The sequence below is a fragment of the Fringilla coelebs genome (genome assembly GCF_963513975.1).
Source record: "Fringilla coelebs genome assembly, chromosome: 1".
Classification (NCBI taxonomy): domain Eukaryota; kingdom Metazoa; phylum Chordata; class Aves; order Passeriformes; family Fringillidae; genus Fringilla; species Fringilla coelebs.
The window spans coordinates 97,433,390-97,453,614 of record NC_140028.1 but is presented as its reverse complement, the minus strand read 5'-3'; the positions used below and the strand labels follow the sequence as shown (position 1 = coordinate 97,453,614).

The window sequence follows — 20,225 nt, the reverse complement described above, 5'->3', positions numbered from 1 at the left end:
TAACTATGGCAAACACATTCAAAAAGCACATTATAACCTTCCAGGAAAGAAGAAAGCTGAAGGGATCTCTACAGTAAAATTTGACAACAGACTCGGTAACAGAATTATGAACCCCTGAAAGAGAGATCTGGCTGATGCATGAACAAAAAGAAAAGCAGAGATTTTAAAGATGCTCATGGACTGACACTGTATGGGGAACTCTTGGCTCTCTCACATGAGACTTTGTAAGGTCGTGCATTTGCTGCAGAACATACTGACAACATGGACAAGCATAAGTGAAAACTGATGCACTGCAAAGACAAACTCAAGTTCCTACATCCATTTTTCTGCCGTCCTCTCCTGCATAAAATGTACAGGAATTTTCCAGGTTACAGCATCTCATGGCTCCTCGTCCTGCTGCAGTCTCAGTTGCTATGACAATTCCTGCTCAGCCTTTTGCCAAACCTGTTCTTTCTGGCACACGTACAGGAGTGACACTGGCACAGCAACTCATCAAACTGAGCCACTTCTGGGGACAGGCTTCATGTTTTTGTGTGCAGCCTTTGTACCAGGAGCTGGAAGAGCATGGGCTTGTTTGGATGGAACAACAGTCAGTGCTCAGTGCTGGCCTTGAGGCCATTTTCCTGCTGGAAGAGAGGAGGCAGATCTGGGCCACGGAGCGTGACAGAGGGTGTGTTGGCAGCAGCTTGTCATGCAGAGGAACAGTGGTGCTCTTTGTCAGGGTGACCACAGGGGTTGCCTGCAGTGGTGCTGTTGGGTAGATGAGGGCTGGGCTCCTCCATCCATCTGGAGCACTGATTTTTCCCTCATCTATCCTCATCCATAAACCTGCATATTTTCTTGCTACTGGCTGAAAAATTAGCCCAGCTCATGGTTCCCAGTAAAAAAGCTGGATCTGCTTGATACTTAATGGCCATCCAGCAGGATATCAAGCAGGTCCCGTGCTTGGCTTGCTTATGTCCGAGATCACATCTTAAACCTGAACACTTGGAATTGGTTTCTGGACATCATGACCTTCCAGAATTTTCTACATGTTGACACTGAGGTCAAACAGATAACAGGCCTCCATATGTTGATAGCTGACCTCCAGTAAGAGAGGGTGGATTGAGCTTCAGAGCAAGACAGCACAGCTCAGATATGAGGAAATCAGTTAAAGTTCATGGGACATCTTCACATCAGCAGTGATTTGGCACAGATTGTGTCCTGGAGTGAAAATCACCACTACAGTCAAGAAAGATCTCAATATACATGTGCAGAAATCAGAGCAGTGCCAACATCTGGTAAATGCATGGGAATAAGTGGCACAGCAAAGATCTATATGGGTGTTGAGCACAGATATGTTAGGACTAGTGACAGCTGTGGTTACAGACCTCTTAGAGAGTCAGCAACTATTTTTTACATGAGACTAAAGAGATCTGTTAATTGAGTTAGCACATTCAGTAATGATTGGCTTTTAGGAAAAGTATCTCCTCAGGATAGTAACTTTAAACCCAGAACACACGTGGAAAAGATTTTGTAACAGGTGATTTCTGGCAAAGAGTTGGCACGTGTGATTTTAAGAGCACAGCAATTCTCCTCCCCAGTCCAGATTACACCAGAAGCATCTCCTTTATTTGAACTATAAGCATCCCACTAGTCTGTAAAGATTTTTTTGAGATGTCTTGATAAAATACTGTCTACAGAAAGGATAGCCTAAGATCAGTGCAAAAAAACTAACATGAAGAAGATGCAGACCTCAGCTTCCACACCACATGGCAGAACCAGAAATTTACTGAAATCTGATTATCTAGAATTGCTGCTTTAACTGCGCACCACACTCTGAAAGCTGACATGAGACATCCGCTTTGACACAAAACATCTCCCATTACAACCATCCAATTCAGTGGAGTTTTTCCAGAGAGGCCACTGGAATTTTTGGGATGTCATCTTGTCATTAAGAAATTAGAAAATGCAACTCTTATTGGTCAGACTTGTGAATGAGATGAGTGAGGGTGTTTATTTTGCTTCTCGATTGCAGAGACCCTAAAGTATACGGAATTTTTCAGTAGGATAGAAGTACTGAGTATGAAGAATCAAAACTCAATTATAGCCAATGTAAATGATGCTTGTAAGCTACCAGTGCTAGGATGCCAATGCCTCTTACATCAGACAGGACTTGTGGGACTTTAAGTGACATCACCAGAGAAGTAGGAATTAACTGTCAGCTGTATGAAAAATAAAGATGTAGCACTAAAAAAAAAAAATATATATATCTACAACAAAGCATGACAAATACAAAGAAATAGTTCAAATATTACACAAAGCAAACTGCAGTTTGATTGCTCTTGTAAAGTACACAATAAAATTGCTGTAAAGAATACACTGATTTCTTTTTTTCTTACTGCTGAAAAAGGCTAACTAAAATATGTACACAACCCATCAAGCTTTGATGGATATCTGGAGCCAGCAGTCATATTTTAAAAAGTTTGATTTGCATTTATGCTGTACTCTACTACAAGTTGCTGCCTGTTTAGTTTTCCTGTGGTGGCAGCAAATCAAAGCCTTATGGAACAGATCTTATTTGCTGCCTGTAAATAACAGTGGGTCACTGAAAGAAAGAACCTGTAAAACCTGGGGGTTATTAACAAAGAGATCTTTCCTTTGCTGCAATAAAAAAATAAGAAAGAAAACCAAGAGGGTTATATATATTCACATGGAATTGAATGGTATGTGTTATTACAAAAAAAAATAAAGCAGGAAAAATTCCAGTTTTCTGGTTTTCTTGCTTTACCTACTTTATACTTTAAGGTATTTTCTTATGAACTCTGATAGAGATACACACTCTGTGTGCCAGATTTAACTTATCTGTGATACTGCATTTTCAGAATTGGCTGAATCTAATATATTTTTAGATTTTTTTTGGTACTCAGAGCCTAAAAGGGAAATGTTCTCAGCAGATCCTGAGCTGGGACAGAGTTGTCTTGCTGACTCTAATGGCTGCATAAAACATGTGTTTATGAGAAGCTGAGAAGGCACATTTCTCTGTGCTGTGAAAACTGCAGCTATACTCAGAGCATTCATAAAACATTACAGCTACATCTCTCCTTGTCAAACAGAGCCCTTAGAATCAATTCCCCGTAAAAGATAACTCTTAGTCTCAACAATTGCTGTGATTCTTCTGTGTGTACAGATCAAAATCCATTTCAGAAACAAACAAAAAAAACTATCTCTCTCCTCAGGACTTGTATTTGCAAAAGCCTGATGCTGCAAGCACACCCAGAGCTCTTGCTAGCATCTGACTGCTGCCCTGGTGTGGTGGCACGCTGAGATGTGTGCTCAAGGAATCTGGCTCCACTCATTTGCATGGGAAAGGTTAATTGAGGGAAGATTAGTTATGAATCAAGGGATAAGAAGTCAATTTGGTTTGCACTAGAACTTTCATAGTGTTTCAAGATGCATTCTGCACAGTCCTAAGAACTGAAGGTAGAGTTGCAAGGAGTTTTTGATGTCAGCTTACTTTCTGAAGTAGAGGTTGATGTGACTGTTCCCCCTGTCTGTTTTCAACCTACCAGTCTCTCTGAGCCTTTGGCTCTTCTCAGCCAAGTCTGACAAAGAAGGAAAGCTGCTGTCTGCTCATTATTAGTTGGGTGGATGTAAAAGAAATGAAAGGGCTTGAAGAAATTAATATAGCTCTCAGTGTAAGAAACCTGGGATTTATAACTTTCAGCAGGGCAAAATAACTTGCCTTTTGCACTTAACTATAATGTATTACTATATTATAATTGCAAATGTATAGATAAAAAGGGATGTCCACTTTTCTAAGACTAAAAAAAAATATTCATGAGGTTTCAAGTAAGAAACAACTTATTAATCCAAACTTAGATGTGTAGTTCTTAGCCACATGTGCATAAGATCAGAACAGATACGCTATGTGTGAGGTTGTGGTGCAAAGTTTACTCTTGCTGCTTCTTACTGGATATTTGCTAAAACTGGAAGTGGCATCCCTGAGGATGTCCTTTCATCAGTGAACAGCTCTGTGCTGCCTTGTGTGTTACTGCTGTAATGTTAAGGCTGTTTCCTTTCCGGACTTTGCTCTTCTCATACCAGCTACAAACCAGGCTCTGCCACACAACTTCACTTAGGTCTTTCTGTTCAAACATTGGCTCTGCATCCCAATTTTTTCATATATTTAAGGAAGAGGGAACCTTAGAGTCATCCAGAAATGTTTCTGTGTGTAAGGGCTACTTGAGTGCATTGGGATGATCATCCCTTTCTGTCATCAGAAAATTCCCTGTCTTCTACAAAACAAATTCTTCATAACTTGTACATTCTTTGCAAATGATCTGAATTTCCCCCAACAGTTTCTGAGTCCCATGCAGTACTCTTTCCCAGCATAGCCTTGTCTGAGTACGTTCTTGTCTGCCCCTTTACCGTGAGCAGCACCAAACTGCTCCTTTTCCAAGGTCCAGCATCTCGGGTGGAGCAGGTGGGGACACACAGGGGAGCACAAGGGCACAATGGAACAATAGTGGCCAGAGCAATGATTTCAGCATCTCACAGCTGTCCCTACCCACTGCAAGGTTTTTCTCAAGGGGGAGGATGATGACAAAAGAGATTTGAAGGAAGACAATGGGAGAGTTTTGCAGATGTTTACAGAGAGCTGGTCCTATGTGTGAGGGGCAGCATGGAGAAAGCACAAAGGTGCTTGTGTGACCGCATTAGCAACTGGGTGACAGAGTTGGCATTGCTCACAGCAGCACGGAGCCTGGAGTTGATATCACAAGGGTTACTTGAGAGGATGGTCAAACTCTGCTATAATCATTCTTTCTAAAAAGAACAATTTGGTATACATCAAATACGCATCACCTCTGCCACATTTCACTTCAACCGTATTTTCATCCCCACTCCTGCCACGGACAGTTTATCAGAATGACCTCCCTGTGCTGTGAACTTACTGTTTTTCAGTAAATGCCATCAGCTTACTCTTGCTTTTCTTGGAAATCAGATGCAAAAACTCACTGCGGGCATCAACTATCTGTTTCAGAGGCTCCCGAATTTCTTTACTCAATCCTGCCTATCAGTAACAATTTACTTTTTGCCTCCAGAATTCATCTTGGTTTGTGGATTCTGGAACTTAAATTTTGAAAATTTTAAGCACCAACGTACATTGGAAATAATTTGTTTTTCAGGACCATCTGGGATATATCAGCGTCCCTAGCAGCCTTGTCTACACTTGTTAAAAAAACACCAAAACCAAACCAAATTTAAACTAAAATGGAGGCAATGAAGTTATTTGCATACAAATGTTGTGTACTGATATGCAACAGGGGGGTGTGTTGCAGCTGGAAACCAGCTTGCTGAGTTACAGTCAGCTACAGTGCTGAGTAAGGGACATGCTTCAGCCATCTCCATTGGATTGGTGCCAGATATATACCTTTCCATAAAGTATGTTCTGTGAGCACCAAAATGGGTTCTGCCAGATCAGTAGTGCTGTTTGAACTCACTAAACTGCAGCAAAGACAAAAAACAATTTATTTGCTGCAACCGAAGTTGGCTCTTGTAGTGGGCGATTACTACAAAGATTTATCCCTTAACATTCCCCCTTTCTCTCTCAGTAGCAGAAAAATTGAAGGCAAAACTTTAAATGTTGCAAGACAGTGATGACTCTGTGTTATTTTAGAAGTATATCAGTGCTGACCTTCATCCTTTACACAAAAAGCATCATATTGGTCATTCACAAAGGGATCGGTTTCAATTTTAACATCAATGGCTTTCACGCTCTGCTGTTTGCTGCCCGTCTTTCTGCATATAATTGTCCTAAAATAAAGAAGAAGAAGAAAACAATAATCAGAAATCTTCGGGAGCTGTACATGCAGGTGAAATGTGGAGATTTTTTTATCAGAGTAGTCAGGCTTTCGCCTTAGCTGTTTCAGCATTGTTTCAGTAAAGTAGTAGTGTGGAAGATCTATGAAAAAAACCAAGGGAGAAATAGAAGTAATTAGAAAAATGTTTGCTGTAGATCAGTTCAAGACATAGGGAGCAATAAAGGATGTTTTTCTTATTATGTTCTGTAATACTTCTAAATATCAGACCTATATCCAGAGTAATTAAGTCAATATTTTGCTCTCACAGTTCAGCAGTATATATTCCCAGCGATGGCACCTGGATAGAAATGAATAGGAAACTCAAGATTTGATCTGAATTTTTATAAATCATTAGCATTTACATTAAAGAACCATTAAGGTTGTATATTTAACTGCTAAAAACTAACACAGGCCGACTTAGAAAATTCTGCTTGGGTTCTTGGAAGAAAAACAGCTTTTCTTTTTTTTTTTAAAATAGCAATTTCACACTTCTGAGTAAACTCCATTTCTTCTGGTTTGGTACTCAGCAGTACCTAATCCATCCTGTTGCCTCTGATAGGCTTGATGAAAGATATTAGATCTGTATTGGGTTGTACAACCCTGTGGATGCTAATGATGAAGTAAGAGTTTACTAATTATCTCTTCTCTCAGCTGTACTGGCTGATTAAAACTAGCAAATGGAAGAGAGCTTGCTGTAGAAAACATTGGTCCTACTGTTGGATTGAAGGTTACAAAGGCTGGGAAAGTAATTTCAGAGCAAATTTTTGCAGCTAGATATTAATGGTGTGGGTTTATATTTTTGTGGACAGGAAGCTTGTAGAAGTATTGCACAGTCAGCTATTCTAGTGAAAGGAAGATAAAAACACTTTCCGTAGAACAAATCCTTCCACTGGAGGAAATTTATCATTTTGTGTTGTGCAATGGTTGAACTGATGCGCCATCAGTCCTCCACTAAATTTGAGGAATGAAATAAGACAAAATAAAATCCAATAATACAAAAACCTCCAAAATAAAGTCAATAAAATACCCATTCATTGAGGGTGAAAAAGATCCAGTGGAAGCCCAGTATTTGATCGTGCACTTAAATGTTATATAATGATTTACAGGAGTAGGCTGAATTATGGTTGCACAGACTATTTTCACTTGGGCATGTGTTAGCTTTTGAGTAGTTAAATATGTGACTTTAATGTTCTTTTAATACAGACAAACAAAAGCAACATGAAACGAGCTGTATGGTGGTGGTCACACATATGCACCAGAATGCTTCCTGCCACACTTTTCCTCTGGAAAACAACATGATGTCATTCCCTGCTGAAAGCCCCTTTACGATTTAAAACCAAATTTGTTCCCTTTGTAAAGAAAGCTCCCCTTGATTTTTTGAGGGGAAAAAAAAATCCCTTCAAAAAAAGTCCGTTTTTAAGGACAATATTGTCCCCACAAGTTTTAAATCCAGTTCTCTCATAATTTAATGGATTTAAAGTCTGAAACCTCTAAGTCAATAATTGAGCACTTAGACAAAAGCAACTTGATCTGTTAAAATAAGTACAGATGACTGAGAGGAACAGGATATCAATTAGGAATTTTCTGTATGTATATAATATTCTCATATTGTTCTACTGGGTCTTAAAAGGTCTAAGAGAATGAGACATTTATGCCTCCCTTCAAAAATTAACTCATCAACCTTAATCTTTCCAATAATTACTCAGTTGCTTAGATATCTGGATCAGTTATGTCTTGCAACACTAAGTAGACAGATAATTATATGACTGCAAAAACAAAGTGCTTTTCTTGTGTAATTTTGTACTTTAGGCTTCAGGCTCTCTCTTTCTCTCTCAAAAAAAAAAAAAAAAAAAGAAAGAAAGAAAAGAAAAGAAACCAACAAAAAAACCCCAACAAATTAGTTTTGAAGACTGTTACCATCGCAAAATTCTGGTCTCTGAAATTCAGTCCACACTCATTCCTACGTTCTATCAGAGACTAAAATTCCTGAGACTTGGAAGCCACTTTTGAAATTCTTGTCTTGAATTTTCTGATTTCTAATTCCAATTTCTATGTTTACCTATTTTGCTTCTGCCCAAAACTCTGTAATTTCTTTATCAATTCTTTATCAAGCTACAAAGTTATCTGTGGGTGACATATCTTTGGTACAATGAGGTCATCACCAAACCAGGATACCTGGCTCATGGGTAATATTGCACATTTAAAGTGCTAGTTTTTCTCACCTTTGTTTTCAAATATTGTACAATAAATTACAAGTTTGTAGTTGATAGATTTGAGCAATTAGCTAATTCATTTTAAGAACCTTTCTCAGGTGCTATCCAGTGTGACCAAACTTACAAAGGTGCACCTTGTATATAGTTTCAACATTACACATAAAGAAAGGCTTTAAATTAAGATCTTTCACACATATTTACGTGTATCTGCTACTTAGGACTTTAATTTGAATTTTCGTCATATTAAAATTTATGTGATTAAAACTGCAAGCATCCTAATGCAATTCATCTGAAATGAAAGAAATCTTGCCTCGTACACAAGACACAGTGCTGGGTCAATAATTGGACTTGATTATCTCAGATGTCTTTTCAGACCTTAATGATTCTGTCGTTCTAAAAAACTGAAGGAAGAAAAAAATCTATTTAATCTCTTTCATTCCTTCTTCTCTGACAGTGGTTTCCCACCTCAAGCTCAGTCCTGCAAGCTTTAAACACCTTCAGTAAGCCATTGCTGCTGATGATGACTAGAGCTTCAGTAGAGCTCAGCATTTCTCAGCAGCGAGTCAATCAGACCTGCAATGCCCCTGGCATAGAAATAGTCTCTTTGCAGTCAGTAATGACTAAAAATACACATTAAGAGTCTATTTTCTGAGTTCTTGAGGGTTGCCCTAAATCCTAAAATGCTAGCTTTTAACCTATAATTAGAGCTTAAATATGCAGGTATACTTTTGTCACAGTTCTAAAAGGTAGAGTGTGATGCTTTTAAGTTTGTTACAATTTTCATGACTGAAAAATGGCTACCAATTCAGAATTCATCATATCTTGAAACTTCTTCAGCAGCAGCACAGCTGTGCTGAAATAAGAGACAAAAAAATTGTACAGCAGTTCTACTCTTTCCAGGACCCTGCTGAGAGGTGTTGCTGCCTGGTTTGTTTCTTGACTGTTTTGAATTATTGCCCTGGGGCGTGCATCATGGCTGAGAGGATGTCACAAACTTTGTACTTTTCAAGGGGTACATCCACCTACACAGCCATTCAGAAGAAGGTAGTCATGTATGTTTAATTCTATTTATGGATAATTTCACGCATTAATTGAACTTAAGCTCATTTCTCAGCATATAATGTCATCTGATGCTCAGAGCAGTGTAATGCTTGATTTTGTGCCTTTTAGTTAAAAAACAGATTTGATTTCATTTCCCTTCTGTGGAGATTTCTGATGAAGGCAGACATGCTCAGAAGAAACATACTGAGTTCAGACAGCATATCACCCATAACAATTGTCTGTGATCCACATCTGCCTGAAACATCTGTGCATCCCTGAAAATTACTCTTACATGGCCATGAACTCACAAGCTCAGCATAAAAACCAATCAGAAACATCATCGCCATAGACCATGAAAGTACCACATATTATCCAGTGAGATAAAGATGTGGTGGGTGGTGTTGACAGCTGCCCCTGCTCTCTAATGAAAAATTGGAAGGTGCCTAAAGGTGTCTCCTTTGTTTCCTTGACAAACTACTGAGAATCTTCTTAGCTTACTGCGACCCAGCTTGGAAGGACAAGCTGCTGCACAATGCCTCTTCTCCCCAAAAAGAGACAGCAGGAGACCAGGGATTCTGCACTGTGTTGAACCTCAGCTCAACTCCTGCTGCACAATACGATTCATCCAACTAACAACAATTGGCAGTCCTTCTTCTGTACCCACCTTGGAAAAAGGTCAGAGCTTGGCCAATCTGATCATTGTTTTCCTGGGCCATGACTCAGATATTGCAGATATCATGTGCACACACACAGAGAAATTCTAATATGTGGCGCAGTAAGGTATGAACCAGACTTCCCAGCAGCCTTCTGCTTACTCTTGTGCTGCTTAAATTTTTTTCTAATGTATTATGTAATGAGTGAGTAACTGGTATATTTTGCTCCACTGTCAAAGATGGAAATAGCAGAAAGGCTGGCATGAATAGTACTTATTTTTCAATATGCCATAATATGCCCTAATATAATACATATTAATAAATATATGATAACTATAGGCTTGAACTGTTGTAATTATAGTTAATGTCATACATTTTATGAATGTATGTATGTATGTATGTATGTATGTATAATAAAGGAGTTTTAAAAAAAGCATAGTATTTTTATATAAATTATAACTTTTTTTATAGTAGTATCCAGTGATAATTTTGCTTTCTAAGAAAATTACAAGGCAATTTTGTAATACTTGAAAATGTTTCATTAAGCCCAAGTTAAAACATATGATTTGACAACTGAGTTTGTAGGATAAAGTGTGATCCATCAGCACAGAAAACAGTAGGTGGGACATTTTTTGTAGTTGCTACTTTATCCACCAGTTGATTTTAGGTTTTGTAGTCTTAGTCAATAAATTCACTGAACTGAGTCAGAATGGTCTTATGACATTGATTCATAGTAGTATGAGCTTGTAATATATTCAGCTCAGAAGAACATCAGGAACAATGTGTTTGTTGAGGCACTATGAAAGTCTGGTTGGTACCACGCTATAAGAAACCTTCCCCTAATTAGAAAGTTTAAAACTTCATCACTTTTCTTGGTAAAGATCAATCTTTAACATGTTATGCTTTTTTTTTTAATGGGTCAGCTTTACTGTTTGTGTTTCAGTAACTAGGCAAGAGAAAAAAACCAACAGTAGTCTGGGAGCCAAACTAGGGGGTTTTTATTCTTAGTCTTTCCCCTCTGTATTTTGGGAAACTGCAAATTACAAAGCTGGCTCTGATGAGGAATAAAATATAAATGACATGTTCATGATTACCAAAGGGAAGAAAATTTCCCTGAAAAGTCATGAAGGGGAGTGCAGGTGGGCTTTGGAAAGTCCATTGCCTGGGAACTATAGAGGCTAATTTTGGCTGGATGTGTCCCAAAGAAAGCAGCTGCTAAGTGTGACATGAAGACATTCCAACAGCAATACTGCCACTGGAAATGTCAAAAGGAGTTCTTACCAAGGCAGAACCAATATCCTTTAGATTCTTAAAAATATACACCAAAATGCAGCCTTTTGTGCTTAAAATTGTACATATGACTACTGAAATAGTAAGGCCTCTGTTCATTAAATAAATATGGCCCATTCATGCAGGCTTGCATACTGTAGCCTAGTATGAAAGATTTTATATGGCCATTTTACTCTAATATCACTAGGCACATATAATTTGAGCATTCTGAGTGCATGCAAAAGAGTGCATGTTGCTTCCTGGCCTGGACTAGTTGGGTGCTCAGTGACATGTCAAGCATCACTAGAAAGGTGGTTTTACCCAATCTCACTTCACAGGCTCCATTTTAATCCAGGGCTTTCATAGCAGAGGTTACTGATTAGTTACCAAAAGGTTTAAAAAAATACCAAAATATTTTTTGAATCTATTAATTTACAAAGCCATTTCATTCTCAGAGGAAAGGCTTTCAGATACAACAAAGCATTACAGTGATTCTAAAAAAAAAAGGCAAAATACATGAACTTCTTTTGAAAAGTAGAAAATCAACCTCATTAGAACTGTCTGGCAAGCTAAAATCCTGGTATTAGCACCTCTTGTGGATTTGCAAATAAGTATATCCCATTTCTGTCTTAATTTGTTCAGATAAACAAAGGATCACCTTTAGTCCCCTTTTGATAAGAGAGGTGCTTTTTTTGTCTCACCCTAGTCTGAGCCCAGACCTCCTGATCTTGGATGCAAAGAATTGCATCCCACTGTTGCAGGTGGTGTCTCACTGTTGCCTCATGCAAGCTCTTCGGTACTGCCCTCTCTCCTCTGGAACTGCTGCTGGATGTCTTTTAGGATGATCACATTTCTTTTTCTCACAAATTTACATGAGTTATTTCGCTTTACAACAAGCCCACTGCTGTCCTGTGTTCTGTGGCTGCACCCAGCTCTTTCTCCTGCTGTGCCTTTCTAGCTGGTTTAAGGAAGAAATTCCTATTAGCCTTCATCAAATACTGTTGCATTGCACCCCATTTCTGTTACTCCATCTCTAAAGTCAGGCTTGCCTTCCTGTTCAATATTCTGCTTTTCCTTGGTCTTATGAAAGATTTCTAACCTTCTGGCATTAATTAATTTCACTAGCAAACCCATGCCTTTTGTGCCAAAGCTTGCTAAAGTTTGGCTAAATCCCTTAGAGTTCCTTACAAAACACCTTCCAGTAAAAACACAATTTAAAAGTGCGAGTCATATCTCACTTAGGAAATGGCAACTCTGAGGACTGTGATGTGACAGTTCAGCAGATGGTGGTTTGGGTTCTTGTCCTAGAAAATACATTAAAAATATGTATTTCCTTTTGTGCAGTGCTTTTCCTCAAAAAAGTACATTTTCTAAAAAGTTATTCAATTATTGGGCTGTCTCTTTCACAAGAAACATAGCTGTCATACTTTGTTCATGCTGCTGTCCTAATTTGTGCTAAGAAAAGGTTTGCTTCTCTCCTCCCAAAGCTGATGGAAAGTGGCTCATGGCTACACTGCTCAGTGATATCATCCCTTGGACTAAGCTGGCCATGCCCTTTTCCTAAATTCAAGTTTCCTGACTGAGCTTTATGCAGAAATCCCTATTCCTGAAACACAATTACTTTGTTTTTACCTTGCATGAGACTTACTGAGAAGATTGATAAGAAGCAACAAGAAGACAAAGTCATGACACGATGTGTGAGCTGTGGGACTGGAGTTTGTGACATGAAGGAATTCTGTAGTCCAAGAACTCCTCAGACAATTTCATAAGCAACTTCAGCATTTTCAATTGGACTGTGTCCTGTCAGTTATGCCTGGATTTTTCTCTCGAAGGGAATTACTTGACCTGCCCCAAATACATGTCTGGGAGCAAATTCATGTGCGTTATCACCAGTCAGCAGAGCACAGCCTTGAAATAAAACCAAGAGCTTGCCAAAGTGACATATCACCAGAACTGCTTCTCTGCAAAGAGCTAGTGGGCCTGCTTTAGCATGCACACCTGGATGAATTTCAGGGGACCCAAAAGCCCAAGGCTTTACAAATACAGATGAGAGGACTGGCAAGAGTTAGCAACTGACCCTTTATTCCATTCCTTGGATTTTGCTTTTTTTCTTTCCCAGGAAACGTGATTTTATTACCATGCTGTCAGGTACTGGGCAAGTCCCACACAGTAGGCAGAAAAAGAAGTAGGTAGTCTTGTGAAATGCCATATTTGAGTCTCACCATTACATTTCCCACTGGTGCCATCTGCAGTGAGGGCCCTGTTGTGTTTGACACTGTAGAAACATTCAAAAGTGCAAAACCCAAAGAGCTAACAAAAGGAAGGAAAAATAGAGACCAAGCAATTTTCCTGGTAACAAACACCTGGTCTGTAGTCAGCCAAGAAAAGAAACCCTGTTTTGTGACTCTCACAGCAGAGCTTATTCTAGCTGACTCTGCTTGCTCACTCCAGACTTATCCCCTCTGGAATAAATGCTCCAGGGACTGGGTAGGAACCAGCCCAGGGATTTCATGCAAAGGAGCAAGTTGACAGCCCTGCAGGAAGTCTGTCATAGAAGAAAAATTCTATGCAGAGCTTCAAAGCTGTTACAGAAGAGGTACATGGCTCCATCCCTTTGCAGGCAAATAAGGAACAGGATAGGGAATAGGACAGCTTCAGCTTTTCCATCCTACTAAAGCATTGGAAATGAGTAAATTTGCTATGGGGATATTAATACAAGGTGTTGAGGATGTTTAACAATTTCTAAAATAAATAGCTGTTTGTATAGGGTTGATATTAATACAAACTGTGTCATGTTCACTTCCTAAATTTCAAAAACCCCAGAAAAGAAGTCAAGACCCTACAGGACATGCTGCCCAGTGTTGGAAGACTCAACACAAAGTTTTCCAGCATGACATCTGAATTCAAAAGATAGCAGTGAGAGCCTTTCAGAGAACTCTGCCACCTTTTTTTCATTTATATTCTGGCAGATCACTCGATGGTTTTACTGACTCACTTGTCTGACATGCAAGTAAGTCATAAGAGTGTCATTTTTAGTATAAATAGCTATTAGGGCTCATCTGACAAATGAGACTTGCCTAACCATGCTTCATTTCCTGAAATGCAACAATGTGTAATGCTTTATAAGTTACACATGTCAGGACTGACTTGTAAAGGGCTTACTTCTGGCTTGCTGGAAGAAGTTATCCCTACCTACTTGTCAGTGGCTCTTCTCAAAAAGTTCCCAAGACCCTGGACTGCCAGGGACACGTCTGTGTGAAGAGCTCTGTGCCCTGAATTGGGTTGGCCTGAACAACTGCAAGGGAAAGACAAGAACATGCCCTTATTCCTGTGAAAGAAGTTCTGTTTCAGGCTGCTCAAGCCACAAAACCACCCAGTTTATTGTGTCTTTGGATTTACTGGCAGGGATCTATTTGTTTAAGCAATTTCCATTCTGCATCAGTTGAAATTATTCATATTCATCAAGAGCTGCTGCTTGGGCTAACCCAGTTTGCAGGGACTGAAGTGGGCATATTTAAATATGGATGATCTGCATTTACATGAGAGTCATCAGAAATTTGACAGTCACCCAGGCTGAACTGGCTCTTTAGTCCAAATGTTCCTCTTTGCCCATAGAAGAGGTACAGCCCAGAGAGCAGGCAGTATAAACATGCTCACACTGACTCAGTGATGTGCCTCTGCCATAACAGGAGAAACTCCCACTGGTTTCCAGGCTATGATTTGGCTGTAAAAATAATAATAAGGACAAAATAATCAACAGTGATGGATATATTTACCAGGAGTGGGATTGTAATTACTCACGAAAACCATAAATAGCCATCAGAAGTGAACAAATCACAGACTTGTGCAAAACCTGGAGAATGGATCTAGCAGTAAAAAAGTCCTTACATGTCTGCTAGAGCTCCTGTTCAATTTTAAATCTAAGTGGTGAAAGGAAGGCTGAAGCATGTCAGAAAATCTGCAACACTGTAATGACTTCAATCACATCATTTGTTTGTGTTTACTTCTACTGCCAGTGTCTAATTCATTTTTCCTCAGGGGAAAGATTGGGATACTTTCCAGGCACCAAATAAATAAACCAAACCTCATTCTTCCTGAAATTAGGAACTTTTATCATGCTCCCTCCTATTTATCTCCTTTCTGAGGTACATAGTCCAAGAGGATATGGGAGAGCATTGGACTGAAGCTCTGGGATCTGCGTTGGACGCCAGCCAGCTGCTGGGAGGATTCCAAGGTTTTAGATCCAACTTATAAAGTCCTGAACAGTTCTGGACCTGCCATATGTGGGGAGGTCACCTGTCATTCAAAGATGTGGAGCTTCATCAAGATAAATACACAAGGTGTGCCCAGCAAAGAGTCCTTTATTTTGGAAATAATTTTCCATGCTTCTCTAACTTCTGGGTGTGCTGTGAAGCCTGCTTTCCCTTCTCTGGGTTATATCAGCTTTATATCAACTGATGTGGAGAGGTTTTTCTGTGTACCAGCTGTCTTTTATCCCTGCTGTCATGTTTCCAGTTACCAAGTAAATGCCCGAAGTATGGAATTGGTAAATTTTAAAAAATAAATAACTAATTTAGTAAAATAATTGAAGTCCCTTGTTAATAGATTTTCTATTACTTTAGTCATTCTTGAGCCCTTTTTTGAGACACTTTTAGTACTTTTCCCAAGACACTGTAACAATACATGTAGTATTCCAAAGGAGGCTATTACACTGACCTACGCATATATATTTTTTTCATATTCTTCATCCCATTCCATGAACACTCTAGAAACTTCTTTGTTTGCTTGAATGTTTGTTTGTCTGTTTTTACTACAGCTGCAGTCTGACAGAGGTTTTCTTTGTGCTGTCCATAGCAATGTTCTCATATCTTTCCTGGCCTGACAGAGGTAAATCAGACCCTGTAAAGATATTTTCAAGTCAATTGCATGTTCCTCCTGCATGTATTATCAGTGAACTCCTGGCATCATTTTACCCTTCCATCTAAATTTCTCTGTAAATCACTACGCTGGAGCTGAACTTGTTCAACTTAAACAACTTTGTCCCATTTGCACTCTTTGCACTCAAGAGCTCAGTTCCTTCTCCAGAGCTGCATTAACTTACAGTTAAAACAGATTAGCCTTTTTAGGCAATTCACAATTCCTATTTTTCCCCAGAGCCAAAAATACCCAGTTCAACAAACCAAGTAACATGCTTTCTGGTGCTTGCCCAGCCAGGGGTAAAATAGCCCCAGAGTATAAAATTCCAGCTCTGAAGAACTTTTCTCTCTGGTGAAGCTTTCCAGTGAAGGTCAGTTCTGGTGACTGCACAACAATGGTGTGCTGATGTGCCCCCACAAGGTTCTTTCTAATAAATAGTTTGGAGACTTCCCTGCTAAGGTCAGGTTTACTGGGGGAATGGAGTACAGCAAGATAGAATGGATGTAAAGTCTTAATTTCCTTCCCATGCTTACAATGTGTTTTTATCACTGTGTTTTTATCACAATTTTGATATTGAAGATATTCAGTCCACAGCTGATCTATTAATAGTCACAGCTTCAGTGCCTGTAGCAATTAATTGAGGATCTCACTGGACTAACTAGTGGTATTGCTTAGATTAAAAAACATGATTTCTTCTCTTACCCATCATGATTCCTTATTTCCAGAATACAGAGGTTGTATAAAGGACCCTATACAACAATTTTGCCATGGATTTCTTACAGTTATATAGTTTTCCTGGCTTGTCAGCCTGCAAGACACCTCAGCAACTGTCTTGGGAAAAAGATTTTTGGGGTTTAGATCGCTGTCTTTTTTTTTTTTTTGGTACATAAAAATAAATTTTCAAACTATTTTTTTCACCTGGAAAATAATATAATCAGAGAAAATGGTTGCTTTTCCTTGAAATAGTTTAAATCTAATATTTCATTAATAGTAGGAATTTTCTGTCCTTTGGAAATTTTATCACTAAAAATACAGAAACACCAATGCTTACTTAAAAACCTGGCAACTGTCACAAAATCTAATAATACGCTCAAGTTTGGAAACATTTTTTTCATAAACAAAACTTCATCCCCACCAAATGTTGAAAATAGATTTGATATACTCCTTCTGGGCAATCCCTGTATGGTCTCAGCTTCAGTGACATCAGACATTCCCTCAACACCTCCATTCACATTCCTGCCTCAAATCAGTCTCTACAGAGGCGACAGTGCTTCGTGCAAGGAAAAGAGCTCAGCCTAGTGCCACGTGAGTCACCTGAGCTACCTCAAACACATTGAGGGACAACTAAGTTCCCTGGTGGGCTCTCCCAACAAACTCTCCAGCACATGTGGGTTATCATATCTGAGTGCGTCTGTGCCCTTTTGAACACGCCTACTGTCTGCTCAGCCGGGCATCAATATCTTAGACAGACACGCGGTTCCCATGAGAAGTTTTGTTTGCTGAGCTTCTGAAGGACTGGAGAATTACAGAGCAAATCTTAGTCAAGGTGGAAAACTAGCTTGACAATCATCATTCATACTTCCCAGAAAGTGAGATACTGCTGTCCTTACCCAGCAGAGCCGCTGGCGAGCCATCCCGTTGTGCAGCCGGCAAAAGAACAGTCCAGAACAGCCCTTTTCAGCTCTTCTGCAGTTGCTAAGCGAGCACTCAGGTCAACACAAGCTTTCTCAGCTTCAGCTAAATCCAGACCCTGAGAGTTGTTCTTGGACTCAAGTGCAAACACTTTCCCTGGAACACCAAGAAAGGACATGTCATCCATCATGGATTTTTACTCAATGCATATTCAACAGAAATATTGCAAATTATCACCAAATAAAGCCTTCATGCTTTTACTAAGGTTATTTTAATGGCCCGCCTTTTTTTTTTTTTTTAAAGCCTAATTTAATCAGCACTGTAAGTATCCTTGTGTTAGCTTTTCTTTTAATTTTGTCCAGCACAGGAAAAGCAAGAATGGCACTAGTCATTCCTAACTCAGAGGGGAAGCTTGTCTTGCCTCTGTAGGTCTGTGCTTCAGATCTGGAGAGATAAAGCATGATACTCTCTCATATGCACATATAAAGTTAAAATCACAAAGAACAGCTCCTGCAGGCTACTAATGCTGGAATCCATTACTAAACATTTTACAGTTGCTCTATAGCAGCTACATCCATAAAGTAAGCACTTGCCTGAAAGCCAGTATTGCAGCCCTGCCTTCCACATCAGAAATAGATTTCTACTTACTCTCTAAAATCAAAATTATGTCATTCCATGACATCTGGTGTCTAAATGCAGACTGCTTCATTATCATGTCTTTTTGGAAAGAGAGATAGAGTTTTTTATTAATGGAAAGCTTTTTTTTTTTTTTGAATGAGCATGAGAACATATTTAGCATAACATTTTTTTTTGTGTTATTTTTATTTTCAGTTCCGTTTATTTTACTTTAATTTATCTAATACCAGGAAAGCTGAAAGGGTGAAAGTTAGAGGTTTTGGCAACTGGGAACAGGTCAGCTGGGGTTTTGGCAATGAGGTTTGAGAAGTTACTGGGTTATGGAATAAACATATTAGCTGGGTGCTTCAGTAAAAGAAATAAACAATGAGACACTTTGCAGCTGACATTTAAGTTGACATAACTATCTTGTTTTCTGATGATAACATCCCTCAGAATACCTCTTAGATTTCGAAGGTACAGACTGAGATTGCTTGCCGTTGCAGGAAGAAAAATTTTAAGCACTGAATTTACATTCAGTAAATGCCTGGAAACTCTTATTTATGTCTTATTTCCAAAGGGGATTCATGGTAGTGGTTATATGAATGCATAACTTCCAGCACATACCAAGTGTTTGCTATGTAGCCAGCTTCACAGTCTCAGGAGATATTGACCAGTACTGGGAATCCTTCAGACTGATTCCGCCTGGGTCTGTACCAAGTGCCACTCTCAGCACATACTCTTTCAACAAATTGGCAAATCTGATTCTAATCCTACATCCAGGCAATTTATACAGGGTAGGTCTGCCCCCAACAGCTTTCTGTTCTCACCTGTGCACAACTACACCCACTAGAAGAATCACAGTCCTTACATCAAAAAATGTATTTTCCCTCAAGATAACATGTAATTTGTGTTTACATTAGGTAACAAGGGCAGACAGGTCCTAATGAAGACTCCTGCCTTGGTGGGAATTCTACATGTGCACTGCAGGAAGCCATCCTGACTTGGGAAAACTGCAATTTAAATAAGCAGGACATGCAGCTATGAGAAGGAACAGAAATTCAGAGTACCCAGAGTGATTTTCCTAAGGCAGTTACCAGTATCTGACCAAGGAATACAACCAGAAACACTGGGCAGTGTGATAAACACTAGGTTACATTATCTTTGGATTCTCCGCTGTAATCAATACCATTAACTGTAATTAGAATGGGGGGTTTTACACGAAGTAGTGAAAGCAGCAAGCTTTTACATCTCTGAGTACACAAGCATCAGGATTCTTTACAACACGTCCCAAATAATGCACATGGCCCTAATGTAGCTCCTTTTTCCAAAGCCTTGACAGACACAGTGAAGTGTGCATGGCCTAGGGAGAGAAACAGTATAAACAGAGAATGATGGTTTTGAACAACCATTCTTAAGTGGCAAAACAACTTTTGCTGCTAAAGGAAAACAGGGATTAAGTGTAATGATTTACAAGGCTCTGTCCCAACTAAAAGCTTGTCCACATTCTACATTTCACCATTAGATTGTTAGGATTGAGGTGCATCATCAAAGACATATAGGGCGAGTTTGCATAACATCTAACCTAAATTGTGAATGTTATTTTGTCATGGCATAACCCTTATTTTCTAGCTATTAGTATTTCAGTTAGAAGCCTTAAAGAAAGGAAAATGGTCAAGCTTTGAGTTCCGTCTAGATACAATTAGTTAGTGATTTATTCATTTTACCAGGAAGCAAGAGTTACATTTTTAAAGAAGTTTAGCCTATCCAAGACAGGGGCTGAGACAGCTTCCCTTGACTACTGTTGTTTACTAGTACTTAAGATACACTAACTTTTTAGTAGAAACTATGAAGATGCTGTCAATGCAGAGTCTTGCCCTTTGAAAAGGTACCTGGGATGATCAAATTATATTAACAATTGAATTATAAGGTGGGCTACGAAAGACTTACTGGCTGGGAAGTTACAGTGAACTACTTTATATGAAATTCTGGTTAGCCAGAATTTGGTTAAAAGTGGGTAAAGAAGGCCAGTCTGTTTACCA

The 20,225-nt window shown here is 39.1% G+C and overlaps 1 protein-coding gene across 1 annotated transcript in view; it reads right to left on the bottom strand.

Annotated features, from left to right (window-relative positions):
- Positions 1-20,225, bottom strand: part of SUSD5 (sushi domain containing 5) — a gene marked incomplete at both ends in the record, with an annotated part of 38,206 nt that overhangs the window by 12,290 nt on the left and 5,691 nt on the right. Inside the window, 2 exons of the mRNA XM_084221966.1 lie at positions 5,678-5,796; positions 17,547-17,724. Coding sequence (XP_084078092.1) covers positions 5,678-5,796; positions 17,547-17,724 — 297 coding nt within the window. The remainder of the gene's footprint in view (positions 1-5,677; positions 5,797-17,546; positions 17,725-20,225) is intronic.